The sequence below is a fragment of the Bombyx mori genome, chromosome 8, assembly GCF_030269925.1.
Source record: "Bombyx mori chromosome 8, ASM3026992v2".
Lineage (NCBI taxonomy): Eukaryota > Metazoa > Arthropoda > Insecta > Lepidoptera > Bombycidae > Bombyx > Bombyx mori.
This window is the reverse complement of record NC_085114.1, coordinates 10,236,895-10,254,880: the sequence shown is the minus strand read 5'-3', so window position 1 is coordinate 10,254,880 and position 17,986 is coordinate 10,236,895. Positions and strand designations below refer to the sequence as shown.

The following is a 17,986-nucleotide window of genomic DNA, read 5'->3' as shown; positions in this document are numbered from 1 at the left end:
AAGAATTTTAATGTTCTTAAGGTGTTTAATGATGGTATTTAAAATTGTTCGAATAGATTTCGCTACGATATTTCTAGATTAGCAGGACAGCGGTAGATACGTAGCAGTAGCTGCGGCACGGAAATGGTATATTGGGATCCGAAGAAAATTGATGATTATATGATTTTTGGCTATTTACGTTCTTTGATTTTTATCGATAAGGTACCAGTTTTATTTATTATGAGTTTTATTTTATGTTTGAAAGTGAAAGTCCTCATTACATAGTTCGTTGGGAGAGATTGATAACGAAACAAATGTTCATCAATCAGAAGTGATTAATCAACTTTTCATAAAAGGAAGTAGTTTAAATTTATCACCAATGAATAATGCCTCGGTTAAGTTTCTCTGTTCACCGCATTTATGATAAGATAACTCGTAAAAGCCTGAAGCGTTAGAAGTAGGAGTAGCTATTAAATATTTATAGTTATGTCTAGGTCAAAAATAATTTTCCAAATTTCACAATAAAGAGGAAATATTTTTTTATATTAAAATGTAGTTTTTTATAGACATTTTTGTAGTTATCATTGTCATTATTTTGTAACGCATCAAGTTTTCAGTTTTTTTTTTTTCAGCCAACACTTAAAGTTTACAGTTTTCAGTATGGATCTATTTCGTATCATAATTATGTATCTTGTATGTCTAGAGTCGCATTTTTATGGAAAAATTTAATTGCATTAAATCACTTTTTAAACAAACATTATACACAATAATGTATAATAAAAAGCTTGATCCAAATCATTAGAGCGGAAAAATGTTTAGGTGATTTTCTCTAAAGCTTCTCTTTAGGCTGTAGAGATAGAAATACATATTACAATAAAAACTATTTGAAATTCATGTCAGACATTAACATTGTAATGTATTTGTAGTTCGGTAATCTTTTACAAACAGGTGTACCGTGAATCAGTCCACCTAACAAGCTTACTGGTGGTAGGACCTCATGTGAGTCCGCACGGGTAGGTACTACCACCCCGCCTATTTCTGCCGTGAAGCAATAATGCGTTTCGGCTTGAAGGGTGGGGCAGCCGTTGTAACTATACTGAGACTTTAGAACTTATATCTCAAGGTGGGTGGCGCATTTATGTCTATGGGCTCCAGTAACCACTTAACACCAGGTGGACTGTGAGCTCGTCGCTCGTGTTTTATCTAAACAATAAAAAAAAAGCAACAAAACATCAAGTACTATGCGCAATATTAAAACAATATAATCGTAGTAAACACACAATTTGCACAACTTAAGCAGATGTGCAGCGTAGCGTAACAGAGAACCGACTCTGCGTATCTTAAATTAAACTAAACTAAGCACTTGGGTTTGTGTGATAAAGGTGTGGAATTGGAGAAGTCTGTGTCGATCAGTGGACTGCTATAAACTGGTGATTGCATGATGATAGCATGATGAAACACTTGCTTTCATATTATGATGCATTTATGTTCCATTTAGAAACTTTAGGAACGGTACGGTATAATATAGTTGTATGGTATGGTATAATATCGTTAGATATAGTAAAAGACTCACTTGTTCCCGGGGGCTGTTGGGACTCTGTCCAGTATTGCGGTCGTACGCAGCTCGCAAAAAGGGCATATACTTGGCACCTTGACATTCCGAGTCGTACATATGATCGCATTTATCGACCGGTATACGATGATGCTCGATAGGACATCCGGACTCTGAGGCCATTACAATCTCGCCCGTCACCACTTGCCCTGAGAATAAGATCCGTCTCATATTTGCTATATCCTTGAAGTGTGTGTGGGTGTGTGAATTACTGTGTTTATTTTGTCCTACTTTAATTATTGTAGTTTTGATATATAATACACAAAAATAGATGAAGATCAGACGTAGATTATTTTAACTTAAGACTTAAATGTTTATTTATGCATATAAATGTAAAGGAAGAACCGTGAGCTCACATGGGTCGGTTATTTCGACAGGATGAGTCTAGGATATTCGCCATGCCATTGTAATTAGAACTTCGATCTTATATCTCTCAGTGGGTGTTTGTACTAAGAGAGCGGCCAAGCCTAGCTGGTTTAATTTGTGTCGGTCCAGAAAGACTCAGTTCTCTCTTTGACTAAGGGATTTTTCACCGAAGGATGGACAATAAATAGCCTGAGCTCGTTAGCTAATCTATCACATTTAAAAAAGGTCGGCAAAGACATAGGTATGCTGATTTCTCGAATCGTGTCTAATCTAACTAAAACAACAAAATGATCTTGCTGTTTTTCTTACTCACCGAAGAATGCAAGTAGCGCTGTTCTATTCGTTAGTGAGGGCAGTCCATCCTGACCCCTCATGAAGATCTTCGAAAGGGTCCTGGCACCAGGTCTCTCAGGACCGGCCATCATATAAACGCCGTCAGCGTATGACGCTGGAGTTTTACGATTCAATCGACTGCCTGTTGACAATGTTAAAAGACAAATAAAATATTAAGTAATTACGTTCACAGTAAGCGTGTGTAATTAAAAAATGTAACAAACAGATTGCGTAAACTCTAGTGAAATTATTATTGCTGCTGTATTCCTTCATATCAAAATAATAAAAGTGGAATTAATAAAAACATATTTCTTTCCGCTTTTTGGGTGCCGTTGACACAATTAAAACCATTTCTGCGGCTTAATCTCGATTTCATTGTTGTTAAATTTTCTCGTCCGTGGTGACTGCGAAAACTATGGAGTATTCGAAACGGCGGAAAAAATATTATGACAGTGATATATGCGTGATTAAGCCGTAAAAGTAGCTTTAATTCGCGTGGTTAGTCAGTGTCACTCGATATGTGGTTTACAATCGATCATAGTTTTACGGTGAACTGTCAAAACTGATGCTATCTTCATATTAATTGGCTTGGTGTGTACTTGTGGGTCAGCCAATTCGTGTATGTTGAGATACAGTTATAATGTCTTATCTATACATTCGTTTTTTTTGTTTGGTCGCTCTTTAGGATTATATGGGTGTTCGTTACACCAAAAAAAGGAACCAAAATAATAAATGAAATTAGAAAAAACAAAAAAGCACGCATCGCTAGACAAACTACAAATAAATTGGAAATGTCAAAAATTCGTTGTAAAGCGATGAAAGTTAAGTGATTTTTTTTTCATCTAATTCTACTATTTGATTTGTTACTATTAATTAAGTTATGAATAAACAAAATCTTATAGGTTTCAAAGATTATGCCATGCATGGCTAAGTATGGACCTCAAGCGTGTACTTTGCACAGGACATCACTGTCTCTTCGGCTGTAAAAAAACGCTAATCTTAAAGATGCTGGTCAGTATAGTGGAACCCACTGCTTAAATTATGATATTTTAATGAGTCCTTGATCAGTGTGCTAAATTTTGATTTATTCAGAAGTAGGTGAAAATGATGTTCAAAGATGCCGTTACTATACTATATAAGTGTAGGTCGTCTCCTCAGAATTCCGTGGACCGCGCACCGTACCAACGTTTCGATCCAGAAAGAGCTCAACATCACGGAGAGACTATCGTCAACAGTCCAAGTACGAATCCTCAAGTTCTTCGGGCACATCGCTCGTAATGAGGACTCCATTGAGCGGTTGGTGGTGCAAGGGAAAGTCGAGGGCAAAAGATCTCGCGGACGATCTCCTCATAAAATCTGTTACTCGCTGCAACATAAATGATTGCTCTCATTCTGCGAAACACCGTGCCACTTGGCGTTGCATCGCGAGAGCATCGGTATCGCAGGATCCGACCGATACGTGACCATGACCACTCTGTCAAGAGTGTACGAATAGGAAGAAGAAGAATAAGTGCAGGTACACGGTGTTGGTAACTTCTGTGAACGACAGACACTACTACTTAACAAAGACTTACTTTTTTTTTATTGCCCTTGTAGGCAGACGAGCATACGGCCCACCTGATGGTGAGTGGTTACAGTCGCCCATGGACTTCAGCAATGCCAGGTGAAAAAAGGTGAAGCTACTCGTATATTACCTTATTTAGTCTTTAAAAAGAAGTAGTTTATTTATAGTTAGGCGCATCGTTTAACTAATTGAATTAAAGTTGTGTACGACAATTTGTTGTCTTGACATAAATGTGCATTAGCATACCGCGTGAGTTGCTTCAAGAAACGACATTTTTATCAATATACTAGCTGACCCGGCAGACTTCGTAGTGCCTCAATCGATAAATAAAATACCTAAACTTTTGTAGAAAATAAACTTAAAACAAACAAAAGGAATCCGTCCGACGGGGGACACATCAAAGGAAAAACAAAATTGTTATTTTTATTTAATTCTGAGCATTTTCATATTTATCCACCTTATAAACCTTCTCTGGACAACAACATATAACTAAGACCAAAATTAGCCAAATCGGTCTAGCCGTTCTCGAATTTAGCGAGACTAACGAACAGCAATTCATCTTTATATAATATATAGATTATTGTATTTAACGATAGACACAACGAAACATGGCCGAGATTATTTAGTTACACTTTAAAAAGAAAAATCTTGCTAGTAACATTAAATTTATTAAATTTATTCAAAATTATGTGCCCATGAATCTTTAAAACTTGATCATCTGTAATAAAAGCTACATGAAAAAATAGAATAAATGCAATTGGAATTCAAATTGGATTACGCAAAACCCGGATGTAAATACAGTGGAAAAAAATACTTTCACGTGTATATTCAAAGTAAACTGAGATTAGATCTAGTTGGCCATGACAACAGACAAAAGACAAACTCGAATATTAATTGATTTAATTGACATCAAATCAAATGGTGAAATGGACCGAGAGATATGCTTATACACTTCATTAAAATTCATGTTATCATGATACCAACATTACCAACTATATGCGATATCCAATGAGAAATCAAGACCCACTCATACGTAAGTTTCACAAATAGACATGTAGATACAGAATAATATTAGTATGGCGCTGTCAATGTTTGTAATAACTTTATGACAGGATATTTAACATTTAGGTATGAATTATGATGTTAGGATTGATGAATAATATTTTTGATAATCTGTAAATATCAATAAAAATCAAAACTAAATGCACATAATTTTCAAATTGTATTTGTTATTTTAGCTGTTCTACACGCACTCATCACTTTTAATTATTATTCTTATAATCCTCTCGCAGGTCTGCTGGAAGAGATTTCTTAAAGAAATAAGCAGTGCCTTTGTACATAATTTTCCTATTACTCTGTACTATGTCTTCCTTTTTGTGTGTACATAAATAAATACATAATCTAATTTAATTAATCACAAAGCCTATTAGAGTGCATAATGAAAGTTGTTGCAATGAAAATATTTATGTAAGAAATTTCTTCGATTTCCTCGGGTTTTGGACATAATTTGGAAGCTACAGCTTCGATTGCGATCGATTTGCGATTCCAATCCGGTGGAAGATTCAGCGAAGCACTGCTTGATAGGACTACTGTTGGCAAGTACTCTCAGGGTGAGCCCGTGAGCTTACCTATCCGTCCGCGCGTAATTGGAATAACCTTTTAGGTTCCGAGAGATTAGGTCGAAAATAAACCACAATATCCATCCTAAAACGTTGAGGATGCTTGGAAAATAATAAACGAAATATTAAATGCTAAAAGCAGTAGGTTTTCATTATGTTTTTAAATTCAATAAGGTTACATAAATAGTATGTAGTAATTTTTCATTACGTTTTAAGTGTAATAATTTTAAGTGTAATATAGCGTTTGTTATTAATTTTACTCAACTTTTATTAACTTTCCACTTTTATAGCCTAGTTATGATAAACGTGTCCATTAAAAATATAAAAGTTAGCTGTCCGTTCTAAAATAACAATCGGTAATTCCATTAAAAATAACATTACGTTAAAGCCATTGACTTATTGGGCACACACCCGGGAGTCGGTTTTTATGTATGTTCTTTCTATAAACGTTAACATAAAAAAATAAGCATTGGATTTACGTAATTACATAATTTCATACTATATATATAATTTTTTTTTATTGTATAGATTTGTGGACGAGCTCAGAGCCCGCCTGATGTTAAATGGTCACCGTAGCCCATAGAAATTTACCTACAACGTAAATACCGCCACCCACCTTGAGATGTGAGTTCTAAGGTCTCCGTATCGTTACAATGGCTGCCTCACCCTTTAAACCGAAACGCGTTACTGCTTCACGGCAGAAACAGGCAGGGCGCTGGTACCTACCCGTGCGGACTCACAAGAGGTCCTACCACTAGTAATTACGCAAATTGTAATTTTGCGGGTTTGATTTTTATTACACGATGTTATTCCTTCACCGTGGAAGTCAATCGGGAACATTTGTTGAGTACGTATTTCATTAGAAAAATTGGTACCCGCCTACGGAATTCGAACACCGATGCATCACTCAATACGAATGCACCGGATGTCTTATCCTTTAGGCCACGACGACTTTGACTATATTTCGAAACCTGAAACGGTGGTGCCTACATAATTGAATTTCAGCGATATTATTGGTCGAATTATCGTATTCTGGGGATGAAGAATTAAAATATATCTTCTGGTATTTCTTTAAAAAATGATTGATTATAAGAATACGTATTATTATGCTTATACAGAAAACCCTTCTTTAACATGGTAGATACGTTCCTACAAAGTGCCGTGCTGTGCGAAACCATCTGAGACTAGAAGCCAGCGCTAAAAGCAGAGTAATTTTTTTTAATGAAACATCTCAACTGAATGTACCTATTTTTTACCTATTGTACATAATAAATAAGCAACAAAATTATATATTGTGTGTTCGTAATGTAGTTTTCTAAATAATTTTGAACAAAAATCTCGTGTTGAGAAATACCGTGTTGTAGTACCACGTTATAAAATCGTTTCGGGGAATTTTTTTCGTGTTAGTGTAGAACTGAGTTGTAAAATACCGTGTTATAAGAGAGTAACCGGCGTATTTATTTATACGTAAGCTTGCTTGTACGACATAATTGATACTTATTACGTTAAATACGATTGACGAGTACTGTAGAATAAAACCTTGTATATTCAGACCACGAATCAATTTAACCATATAAGGTATATGATTAAATGAATAACTCTTTGATTTATATTCAATTAACTTTCAATATTCACGAACGTTGGATAATCGTGAGCAAGAGAACGATGTAGTGGTTAACGGGCTTTTATTACTTATAACTGTGCAATCATCAGTACAGCCCACCGTTAGTAAAAAGCTGGGAACAAGGACGGGTTCACTTCAGACGGATTTTCATAATTTTTGTTTTGTTTATTTGGCAAACTAGCAGTAGAATTTGTCCACACCGTATATTGAACATAGGTAAACAAATTCAAGCAAGTTATCGCATATAGGTACATGAGCAGATAGTGAATAAAAGTAAATAACTGACATTGGTGTTTTTGTGGGCGAACACGTTGCAAGAACGAAGAAGAAGAAGTTGCAATAGACGAAGAAGTTGCAATTGTCTTCTTCGGATTAACAGTTGAATAGGGTTTTTTTTCGTGCTTCGCACGTTGTAGACCAAAATAAAACTACTTTTGCGGCTTAGTTTCGCATTTTATTATTTTGGACGGTTCGAATACTTTACAGCTCAAGCAGTCTACGTTCGCAAAGAAGACTAGTTTTAATTCAGTCTAATATATTTATGAAAGTTTTGAGACAGAGAATATTAAGAATAAAGTAAGATTAAAATAAAGAATTCAAGATGATAGCGGTAACATTATGTTATGCAATGAAAATACGGTCATGTGACCAAAAAGACCGTATGGTACGACCGTAAGGGGCGATTAAAAATTCTTTAAGTTAAAACCAAATGTGCATTATTATGTATATCTTCTTTTTCAGCGAATCATGTTCAGAAGCCGAATAGATTAACTTTTGCTTTATGATTTTTTACTGTTGAATTTTACAAACAAAATTATTAAAGTCGTCCATGCTTGTTATTATGGTTATACTATCAAAGCCAGTTTACACTACCAATTTGTGGCTATTTCTAAGTTCAAGAGTCTACTAGCATGACATCCTTAAAAATTGGTATAAATGGCAATTTTAATCCTTCAAACTTAGATGTTAATTTGAAAGGTGAGACAAACGGTATGCAATATCATTGTGCTTTCAAACAAAGCTTAAATATATAAAAGTAAATTTCCCTAATAATTTTCTTTTGGCTTGAAAGTTATAAATACTTTTTCGAAGCAATGTCTCAAGGTCGAGGCTGGCAAACACGTTGTGATGTGTAGGGGGTCTGGTACATCTAAACTAAGAAAAATATACCAAAATAGGTGAAAGCTTTCTTTAAAAAGAACAGTTTTTTAAATTTTTCTGTAGATTCTATCTTTATTGGCTCCGGTCAGTGCTTATAAATAACTTAATTGACAGCAATCACCGAACAAACAGCATTTTAAACAAAACACAAACCTTACGTCGTAAGCCAAGGGAAATAGCTGTTATTTTTAAATAGCGTGTATATGCGTAGACAGAGCTTACTTTTTGTTGAGCAGCTATTGTGTCATCTGTATATTTTCCTACTCTTCGAACCGGTATGCTCGAATGTTATTTGTGACTTACCCATTTATTAGTAGCTTCAAGGGGCTATTCAGGCTTCAACTTGGTTAGTAGTCGAGCTCATGGGACTCCGTTTTCAAGAATTTGCTAACATCAGCCCTAACAAGAGCACTGCTTCGCCAAATCCTCCACCCATACTCGTACATAACATATGTACATGCATGTTCATTACTAATATTCAATTTATCAATGTCATAGCGATCTGATATTGAAATACATTAATGAAAGGCAAATATGTCAATGAATATACGTTGGATATCTGATGCCGATATGCAAAATGTTGATGGATAGACAGCATGTCTGTTGATATATAATCGATGTAATAGATTTCGCAATTGAATGACAAATATAATAAATAGTATTCGCTTGTTACCAGAGGGCCATGGTCAAAATCTCAAATGTTTTAAATACACTATTGACGTTTGTCATTTATTTTTTTTTTTTTTTTTTTTTTTTTTATTGCTTAGATGGATGGACGAGCTCACAGCCCACCTGATGTTAAGTGGTTACTGGAGCCCATAGACATCTACAACGTAGACGCGCCACCCACCTTGAGATACAAGTTCTAAAGTCTCAGTATAGTTACAACGGCTACCCCACCCTTCAAACCGAAACGCATTACTGCTTCACGGCAGAAATAGGCAGGGCGGTGGTACCTACCCGTGCGGACTCACAAGAGGTCCTACCACCAGTAAAAAACTTTAGAACTCATATAGCGAAGTTGACTATATTACTCTCCAAATGGGATCACATGGCTGCTTCGTGGCAAACATAGGCAGGATCGTAGTACTTCCCGTGCTGGCTTATAACGCTACCCATTAATGTTGTTTTTTTTTATTGCTTAGATGGGTGGGGACGAGCTCACAGGTGTTAAGTGGTTACTGGAGCCCATGGACATCTACAACGTAAATGCGCCACCCACCTTGAGATATAAGTTCTAAGATCTAAGTATAGTTACAACGGCTGCCCCACCCTTCAAACCGAAACGCATTACTGCTTCACGGCAGAAATAGGTACGGTGGTGGTACTTACCCGCGCAGCCTCCTACGTATAGGTCCTACCACCAGTAAATGTATTGGTGTTGTAAATGGTTGTCATGCAGATTGGTATTTACTGGCAGTAAGACGAGAGAGCTATTCTTAGAAGCCTTTTTTTAAAGTGGTGAAACTGCCGATTAATAAGCCATCATTAAAAATAATATTCAAGTAAGTTTATATCTTCCACTAGCTACTTTCAAGAGACTTTAAAATCGAATAATGGTCATATAAATTTTACATGTTTTGTCTTGCTTTTAAAGCTTACGATTAATTTTGGCTGAATCGTTTTACGATGTAATAATCTTCATATAAACTGCAACTGTTTATTTAATCGGTTATTGTAAAAGTTGCTGTATTACACTGTGTGTGTACCGTATTTTTCACAGACCATTTTAGTAAAAGATCTTCAAATATCTTGTTCGGTGAACTCTTCGGAAAACTATAATATCATTTTTACATTTCCTATATATTATATAGTACTTTACTTCTCTGGACGCATGTTGTGATATATTAAAAACTATCTAATTACTTAATTTGCACCAACAACGACGGTAAAATCTACCGGCTATGGTAATCAAAGGTTTCGTTGATTTTTAACTAATTACTCAATCACTTTGTTTCTGAGCCTAATTTTGTACTGCTGCTTTCTTCTCTACACGTGTATTTTCTAACTTGCATTACAAAATAGCATTAATAATAATAATAAAGCCCGTTTATTTCCAATCCATAATAATATCGTTTTTACGTGCGATTTAATATATACTAGGGTAGAATTTCTTTCATTTTCTTTTACTCGCTAACGCTACTTTCTTCTGTATCATTGATCGGAATCCCTTCTCTTATAAAGGCTTCCTCCAGCTTCTTCCTAACCACTTTGTCCATGGCTTTCTTTATCCAATCGCTTCCTGCTATCGCTTTTATATCTTCTATCCAACTTTTTCTAGGACGCCCTCTTCTTCTTTTTCCTCTTGGTCCTTTTCACATAGTTATCTGTAATGTCCATCTTTTGTCTGTGCGTCTGCTATATACAATGCAAAATAGCATTGAATGAATAGGTATATGATAAGGTATATTCTTCGATTTTCACGAGTAGTAAAGATTATTAAAATGTTTAACGGTTTATGTTTTATTATGTTTACGGTTCAATCTCGCATTAAATTTACTATCAAGGCAATCGAAAAATAAAATAGAAATAAACACGAGTTTAATCGGTACAAGTAGGTTTAATAAAATGTTTATTTTTAATTACAGATTGGCACTTGTCATTTGGTACCGGCTGCACAGTTCTTGTGCTGATTGACACATAATTCTACCAATTTGCAAATATAAAAAAAAACCACGATTATAACCTTCGTTACTTTATTTATTCCTACCGTCTAGCTCTTTGATTTATTGGTGACTGATTTTGCCGTTCATGAGTCACACAAATTATTATTAAATTGCTCTAAACGAGACCCGACCCGATTTTATTGCATTCGTATTTAAATTTCACGCATATAATTCCGTTGAGGCGCTTAGAATCAGTATAAAATGTTTATATTAGAAACAAAAAATACGTGTTATATGTATATAATCAAGCTATCTTTATGACCAATTCAATGTCTTTTCGAATATGTCAGTCAAATCAAATTGTGTTTGATTAACGTGTTTTAAACAATGTTTAGCTTAAAAGTCTCGTTGCCAGACCGTAGTCTTCAAAGAAAATATTAAAACAATGACAGCTAAGAGAATACTTGACATTTAAGTGTATTATTTAAGCTTGACATACCGTATGTTTTTTTGTTTGTTTTAAGTTTCATGTGAATCGAGTGAATCGAGAATCGAATACAAAGATTTACTGAAAAAAATTTTTAAGCTAGATCTGCGGAGGCACAGGATAATTTTTTTTGTTAATGTTGTTTAGGACTTTATTGGTATTAATAGGATCTGTACGTTCATGAGAGCATAAAATACCGCTTTCAAAATTGTATTATATTAAAGTCTCAATACGTTTATTTGTAAATAGATATCCAGCTTTCATCATTACCTCTCCCGAGTAGCATCCGCATCCTGATGTGAACTTGCTAATGCTAATGTTAGCAATTCTCTCAGATTGAGCCTGTGAGCTCATCTACCGATCCGTGTGAAGTTGGAATAGCCCCTTAGGCTACCATTGATTAGGTAAGGGAAAAAGGAACACTCCTCATCCTTTATTAGAGACTAATCCCTCCTTCCCAGTCAGTCTTATTCCTATTTGCACGCGGTTCAGTTGCCGTCAATTCATCATTTACAATTACACTGTCTTTCAATAAAGTTCTTTAAAAATATTTTCTCTCAAATTCGTATATTGGTTCGTATTATTTGAAACAAAGCTAGATAATAATACTGCTTTCGTATAAAACCAATAAAACTATGACCTAATATAAAAACTGTTATGATAATTGCATTCGAAGGCATATGAGTTAATATCGATGCCCGCAGACATCACTGGAGGGCATAGCTGAGTCGCTGTCTACCGCGCTTCGAAATCTTTTCGACAAACCGTGTTGGTGAGTTCATTTCAAAGCCGGGTGGTAGTTATATGGAAAAATGATATCTGTAAACATATTGTTGGTGAGCGCAGTGATTCCATGTACCGTGAATGAATTTAGTTTTAGTGGCGGATGGTGCGATGGTTAAATTGATATGAACACGGATTACTGCAAATTGCTGTTCTTGTTATTTATTAGTGGAATAATTGAAATTTTAATTTCATTAACGTGGCCGTAAAACATTTTTGATATGTACATAATATAAAAAGTTACCGATAGAAATACGTGTTGCTCTTATGTATATATTATATTTCTTAAGTTACAATACACGCAATAGTTTTACTTTTGGTCTCCTGTCACTGTCGGTTACTTTTTTATCAACATATTGTGACAGCTATCTTGTTGGATCATGATTCAGTGCGTTGAGCGGCTTGTCAGCTAATGCAAGAAATCAACATATATTCATGTCGCATGTCCTCAATTATAACCGAGGAGAAAATGCTTCTTGATATAGGTTTGTTATCAAGAATAACATCAATAACAAGTTTGTATGTTTGTTTGGAGGTCACTTAATCTTTCAGCGTGATTCTCCCTATAAAACATCCGTATAAATGAAAATTTTCACAAGCATCAAGGACCGATGACAATACAATAATATCATAACTTCGGTCTAATATCCTAACCAGTACAAGAGTTTAAAAAATGTGAAAGTAATTGTTGGTACGGTTAGCTATTTAAGGGTATTTTTTTAGGTTTTTAACTTATTATTTCTTTAAATATTATTATTTGCCTATTTACTTATATTTATTGAACCCACATATGTGCCTGATGTGAGGACGAAACTCACGATAGTCGTGGTTTTAAACAAAGTTTGGACGTAAACATGCTACGTGAACAGAGTCATGATGTGGAATATCCAATTTTATTGTGTTACAGCTTCGAGCGGAATACTGGGAGCCCCATCTTGCGCCCTTACAGGCAAAAGACAACTAGAACGCGACCCATAACTACTATGTTCACATCCTATCCCTAATTACTAATTTACTAAAAATTAACAACTTCTTATCGATTTAGAGGCGAAGAATTCAAAGGTGGAGCTGCCGATGGAGACTGTCATTTTCACACCTTTGATGTTAAATATTATATTTTGGTACATATATTTTCTGTCATGTGACGATCCGACTCACGCATACCCAGCCAGCGTACGATTTCACTCCTGCCATTAATGGTTGGAAGCGCCGAGGCCCGTTCCGTGCCCTCGACAACCCATTTCTTCTTTCTTCTTCTAGCTTACTTGTTACAACACGATTTTATTATTTTACCGTAAAAGTCAGTTATTTCTTACGAACATAAGTACGTACGTTGTTTAAAGCTTTTAAGATAAGGATTTAAGATGATTTTTTAAACACGACAATCGATTTTGCCTTTTGGAAAGTAAAATTCGTGGTCGTGATTTTTATGCCTGTAGATACAGAGTCTGACAGCTTTCTACAATTCAAGACCGTGGGAGTCAAACAAGAGAGGAAGTTTCATTGTAAATGATAAAACAATTACATAAAGTTATTCACAAATAATTTTTATAGTTTGTATTATTTTAAACATCGAGAATCAATGGCACCATGAAGGTAAATCTCATAAAATCTTTCCAGCTATACACATTACAAGCAGGGTATCAAATCGCAGCAATCGTGAACCAAACATCATGTATATGAAGCTCTGTGACCTAATTAACATTACGTAACATATGGATCTATATAGTCGTAACGACTTCCACAGTATAAGAATTAAATCTTGTAATCAAATTAACATCCGCCATTATTTTAGAGCACACAGTTAAAATTAAACAATCAATGCAGTCTCAAGCATTATCTCAAGCAATAGAATAATATTAATATTTTGATAATTGTTTTTATGTTTTTTTTTTATTGCCCTTGTAGGCAGACGAGCATACGGCCCACCTGATGGTGAGTGGTTACCGTCGCCCATGGACTTCAGCAATGCCAGGGGCAGAACCAAGCCGCTGCCTACCGCTTAATACTCTCCACAAGCCTCGTTTGAAGAAGGACATGTCATAGCGCTCGGGAAACACCGTGGAGGGGAGCTCATTCCATAGCCGGATGTTTTGTACAACTGTCAGATTACAACCCCTGCATAGGAGCCACAGCTTTGAAACTTAAACTTTATAAAGTACATAGGTGTTTCCTCACAAGGGCATTCTTTGAACAGTTTTAAAACGAGTATTTAGTAGTGGGATATATATATATATAAAACTGTTCATGTTTTTATTTTTTATTGCTTAGATAGGTGAACGAGCTCACTGTCAACCTGGTGTTAAGCGATTACCAGAGCCCATAGACATCAACAACGTAAATGCCGCCCCCCCACATCAACGGCTGCCCCACCTTTGGAATTGAAACGCATTATTGCTTCACGGCAGAAATAGGCAGGGTAGTGGTACCTACCAGTGCGGACTCACAAGACCACTAGTGGTAAGACCACTAGTAAATATAAACAAAGCTTTTTCAGTTTAAGCATAAAATAATTACAGTGTTGTTCATAATGAGTTATCACAACTTTTTAGCCCTGCTGTAAAATGAATATCAAAAAGTTATTAATTAAGGTTTTATTAGTTTTTTTTAGTAACAAGACTCATAATAAGTAGCTTGTTTGCTCGTAAATAAAGTCGTTAGTCGTTTTAGGGACCTTACGTTGCTGTACATTACGTGTAGCCATTGACTATTTCACTAGAATTGCTAAGGTAATAAAAATAAACTATTTTATTTAAGGGTAGTTTTAAAACTGTTACTCACCAACCGATCCCCAATCTGGATACGCTCTGTTATTAAACCATCCATCGTACCGCTGTTTCTCGTAGTAAACCTCTGTAACAAATTAATATAATTTTATTATAACATTACATTACAATACATTAACTGAGGCCATCAGCGCAAAAGTGGCCTAACCCACATTTTTTTATATTCAAACTTATATGACGTTTTTTTTTTATTGCCCTTTTAGGCAGACGAGTACACGGCCCACCTGATGGTGAGTGGTTACCGTCGCCTATGGACTTGAGCAATGCCAGGGGCAGAGCAAAGCCGCTGCCTACAAATTATTATACAAATATTATTATTACAAATATATTATTGGAATTTATTTAAAACATAATCAATATTGATGCAAAACCGTCCTATAGTTTCGCTCATAGATAACAGATAGCTTTTTAAGCATTATTTTTGCGCGTATTGTTTTTTTGCCTACTCAAATTCAAATTCATGAAAATTCAAACCTAACTATACTAACTATGGTAAGCTTAGGCCACTTTTGCGCTGACGGCCTCAACTATGGGATGCGGCATCGCTAAGTTAAGTTGCTAATTTAAAAAACACGCTTTTATTAGTTTTCACATGTAACGGAATCTTTGAACGTTTTTACCGAGTTTAGGACGACAGATTAACTTGGGAATTTGCAAACGCATCAAGGACTGATGATGACAATACAATAATTTCGTCAAACTTTGTTCTGATATCCTGATCAGCACGAACAGGATATAATTAAAGATCAAACTAATGGCTAGTTCTGTTTACTTCTTAAGCGTAATTTTTTAGTTTTAAGTTACCCCTATGCTATTATTTTTATTAAATTAATTGATTAAGGAGGTATTAGAAACAAAACAAAATAAATAAGTATTTCATATCTTAAAGTACATTCACAGTACCCTGATATTTTATGTTTAATTAATGTCGGAAACGAATATTTAAATTATTGGAAAAAATGGATAGTTTTTACAATCGGTATTTTACCAACCAACCCAATGCTAGTCTTTTTTTTAATATAAGAATTACGTAGATCAATTTCCTAAACATTTATTAGTATATGTATTTATTTTTAATTAACATGTAGAAAAGCATTTTTTTGATATTGTTAATTTAAACATATTATTATTTATACGCAACTACATGCGTTGATATTTTTAAACAAAACTCTAAGTTTATGTCATCGTACAAAGACATTCTTGAATCCGTTTATTAAATATATACTTACATTACATTTTTTAAACGGTTTTTAAGTAGCCGTCGAGTATGCGAGAATTGTGGCATTCATCGTAAGTTTCTTAATTAATGATCAAAAGAATACACAATGGAAAACGTATGTAGAATACAAAGTATTTCAACATTGCTTTGTAGTCCACGATTTCAGATAAGGACGTTTAACGTTCAGCACTGCGCTATGTTTGGTTTATACTGCAATCCAAAACTTGTATAAATATATAATCCAAACTTGTATAAATTGTCAAGGTATGTAGCAGCGTTTAAATTGTAGAATTCATGAGCTGCTGTAATCCTATATTAAGTATTATAGTAGTCGTTTCGTTTTTTAAATTTGATTTTAGAATTATTCTTTAGATCAGAAACGGTTGACTGAAAGGGATCGCTTTCTTTTTATTTATTCTCACTTACTTTATCTTACTTTATACCTATGCAATGTGTTTGTGCACCAGTGTCTAGCACTGGCTTGGATATAAAAAATATTTTAATGAAAATATCCTGTAATATGAGAAAAAAAAATTAGCTTGACAGGATTAGTTTTCATGACAAAAATGCAATAAAAAATTATAATTTTTATTTTATTAATATTTTTTTGTTATTTTGTGAAAAATATATTGTATAAAATCTACCATAAGTTGATTGTCTACATTGTTAGCTTTCAAATGACACCTCTTTCGTGTTCCTAAGGCGTCTACATCGATAGCAATGATTAAATCAATGCAGACGCTGCGAAGTCAAAAAAAAACAAAATGGCTGCCATTCTAGTATGGAGGGGCGAAGAGAAAATTTGGATAGTGATTCGTCGATATGAATCCCCATATTTTAACCCCCTTTGCCGTGCACATAGTATATTGTTTTTATTTTGGTGTACCTTGGTGCAATAAAGTGTTTTGTATTGAATTATATAACTAGCGTCATATAAAAATGAGTAAATATTGAGTCTACGTCACATCTATCGAATTATTTAATAATTATTTGATAAATATAATTATGTTTATCCTTAAAACAACGATAGTTTATGACAAAATTAAACTAATTCACGATACGAGTTCCATGAAGTGTTTAACGGCCGTCTGGTGTAGTGGTAAGTGACATGGTCACTACACAAGGGGGTCGCGGGTTCGAATCCCGCCAAGGGAAGATATTTGTATGATAAATATAAAATGTATTTTCCAAGGTTATGGATGTATATTAAAATATTTATGTATGTGTATAATAAAAATCTTACATTTATTTCCGTTATCTGGTACCTGTAACACAAGTTCTTTACGAACTTAGCACGGGACCAGTTAACGTGGCGTGATTGTTAGTAAATATTTATATTTATTTAATTACGACAAACTACTTAAACCCTTCATAAATAATCAAATAATTTATTATTGTTCCACTTTCAATCGACGGACTGGGTAACCTTTAGCTTTTCATAATGCAATTCAACGATTCAATAAATATTAGATAAAGAAACAAGCGTGACACCTGTGTGTACGCATTCTGCTTGAGGCATTTATGTTTCATGACCAATTACATTACTTAATCGCTTAAGAAATTGTTTTTAAAATACCATTTGTGACTACGTGATTTAGATCGTTTTTAATTTAGCTTTAATTTATTTTTATTGCATTATTTACGATTGACAAATGATAAGCATTCGTTTTTAAGCCGATGTTTTTAAATGATCTTGCAGAAATGTGTATTTATGTATGAAGTCATCGTGGCCTAAAGGATAAGACGTCCGGTGCATTCGTATCTAGCGATGCAACGGTGTTCGAATCTCGCAGGCGGGTACCAATTTTTCTAATGAAATACGTACTCAACAAATATTCACGATTGAC

General features: G+C 34.6%; 1 protein-coding gene across 3 annotated transcripts in view; it reads right to left on the bottom strand.

The window, feature by feature from the left end:
• The window catches only part of LOC101742234 (dual oxidase-like), a 64,809-nt gene that overhangs the window by 24,590 nt on the left and 22,233 nt on the right, over positions 1-17,986 (bottom strand). For 2 of the 3 annotated variants that reach the window (XM_021351863.3, XM_062669536.1), the window contains exon 1: positions 1,553-1,692. Coding sequence is in view for 1 of the 3 variants with exons in the window: in NM_001279484.1 (NP_001266413.1) it covers positions 1,553-1,740; positions 2,271-2,432; positions 14,916-14,987 (422 nt within the window). In the remaining 2 variants the exon portion in view is untranslated. 3 annotated transcript variants of the gene reach the window in all.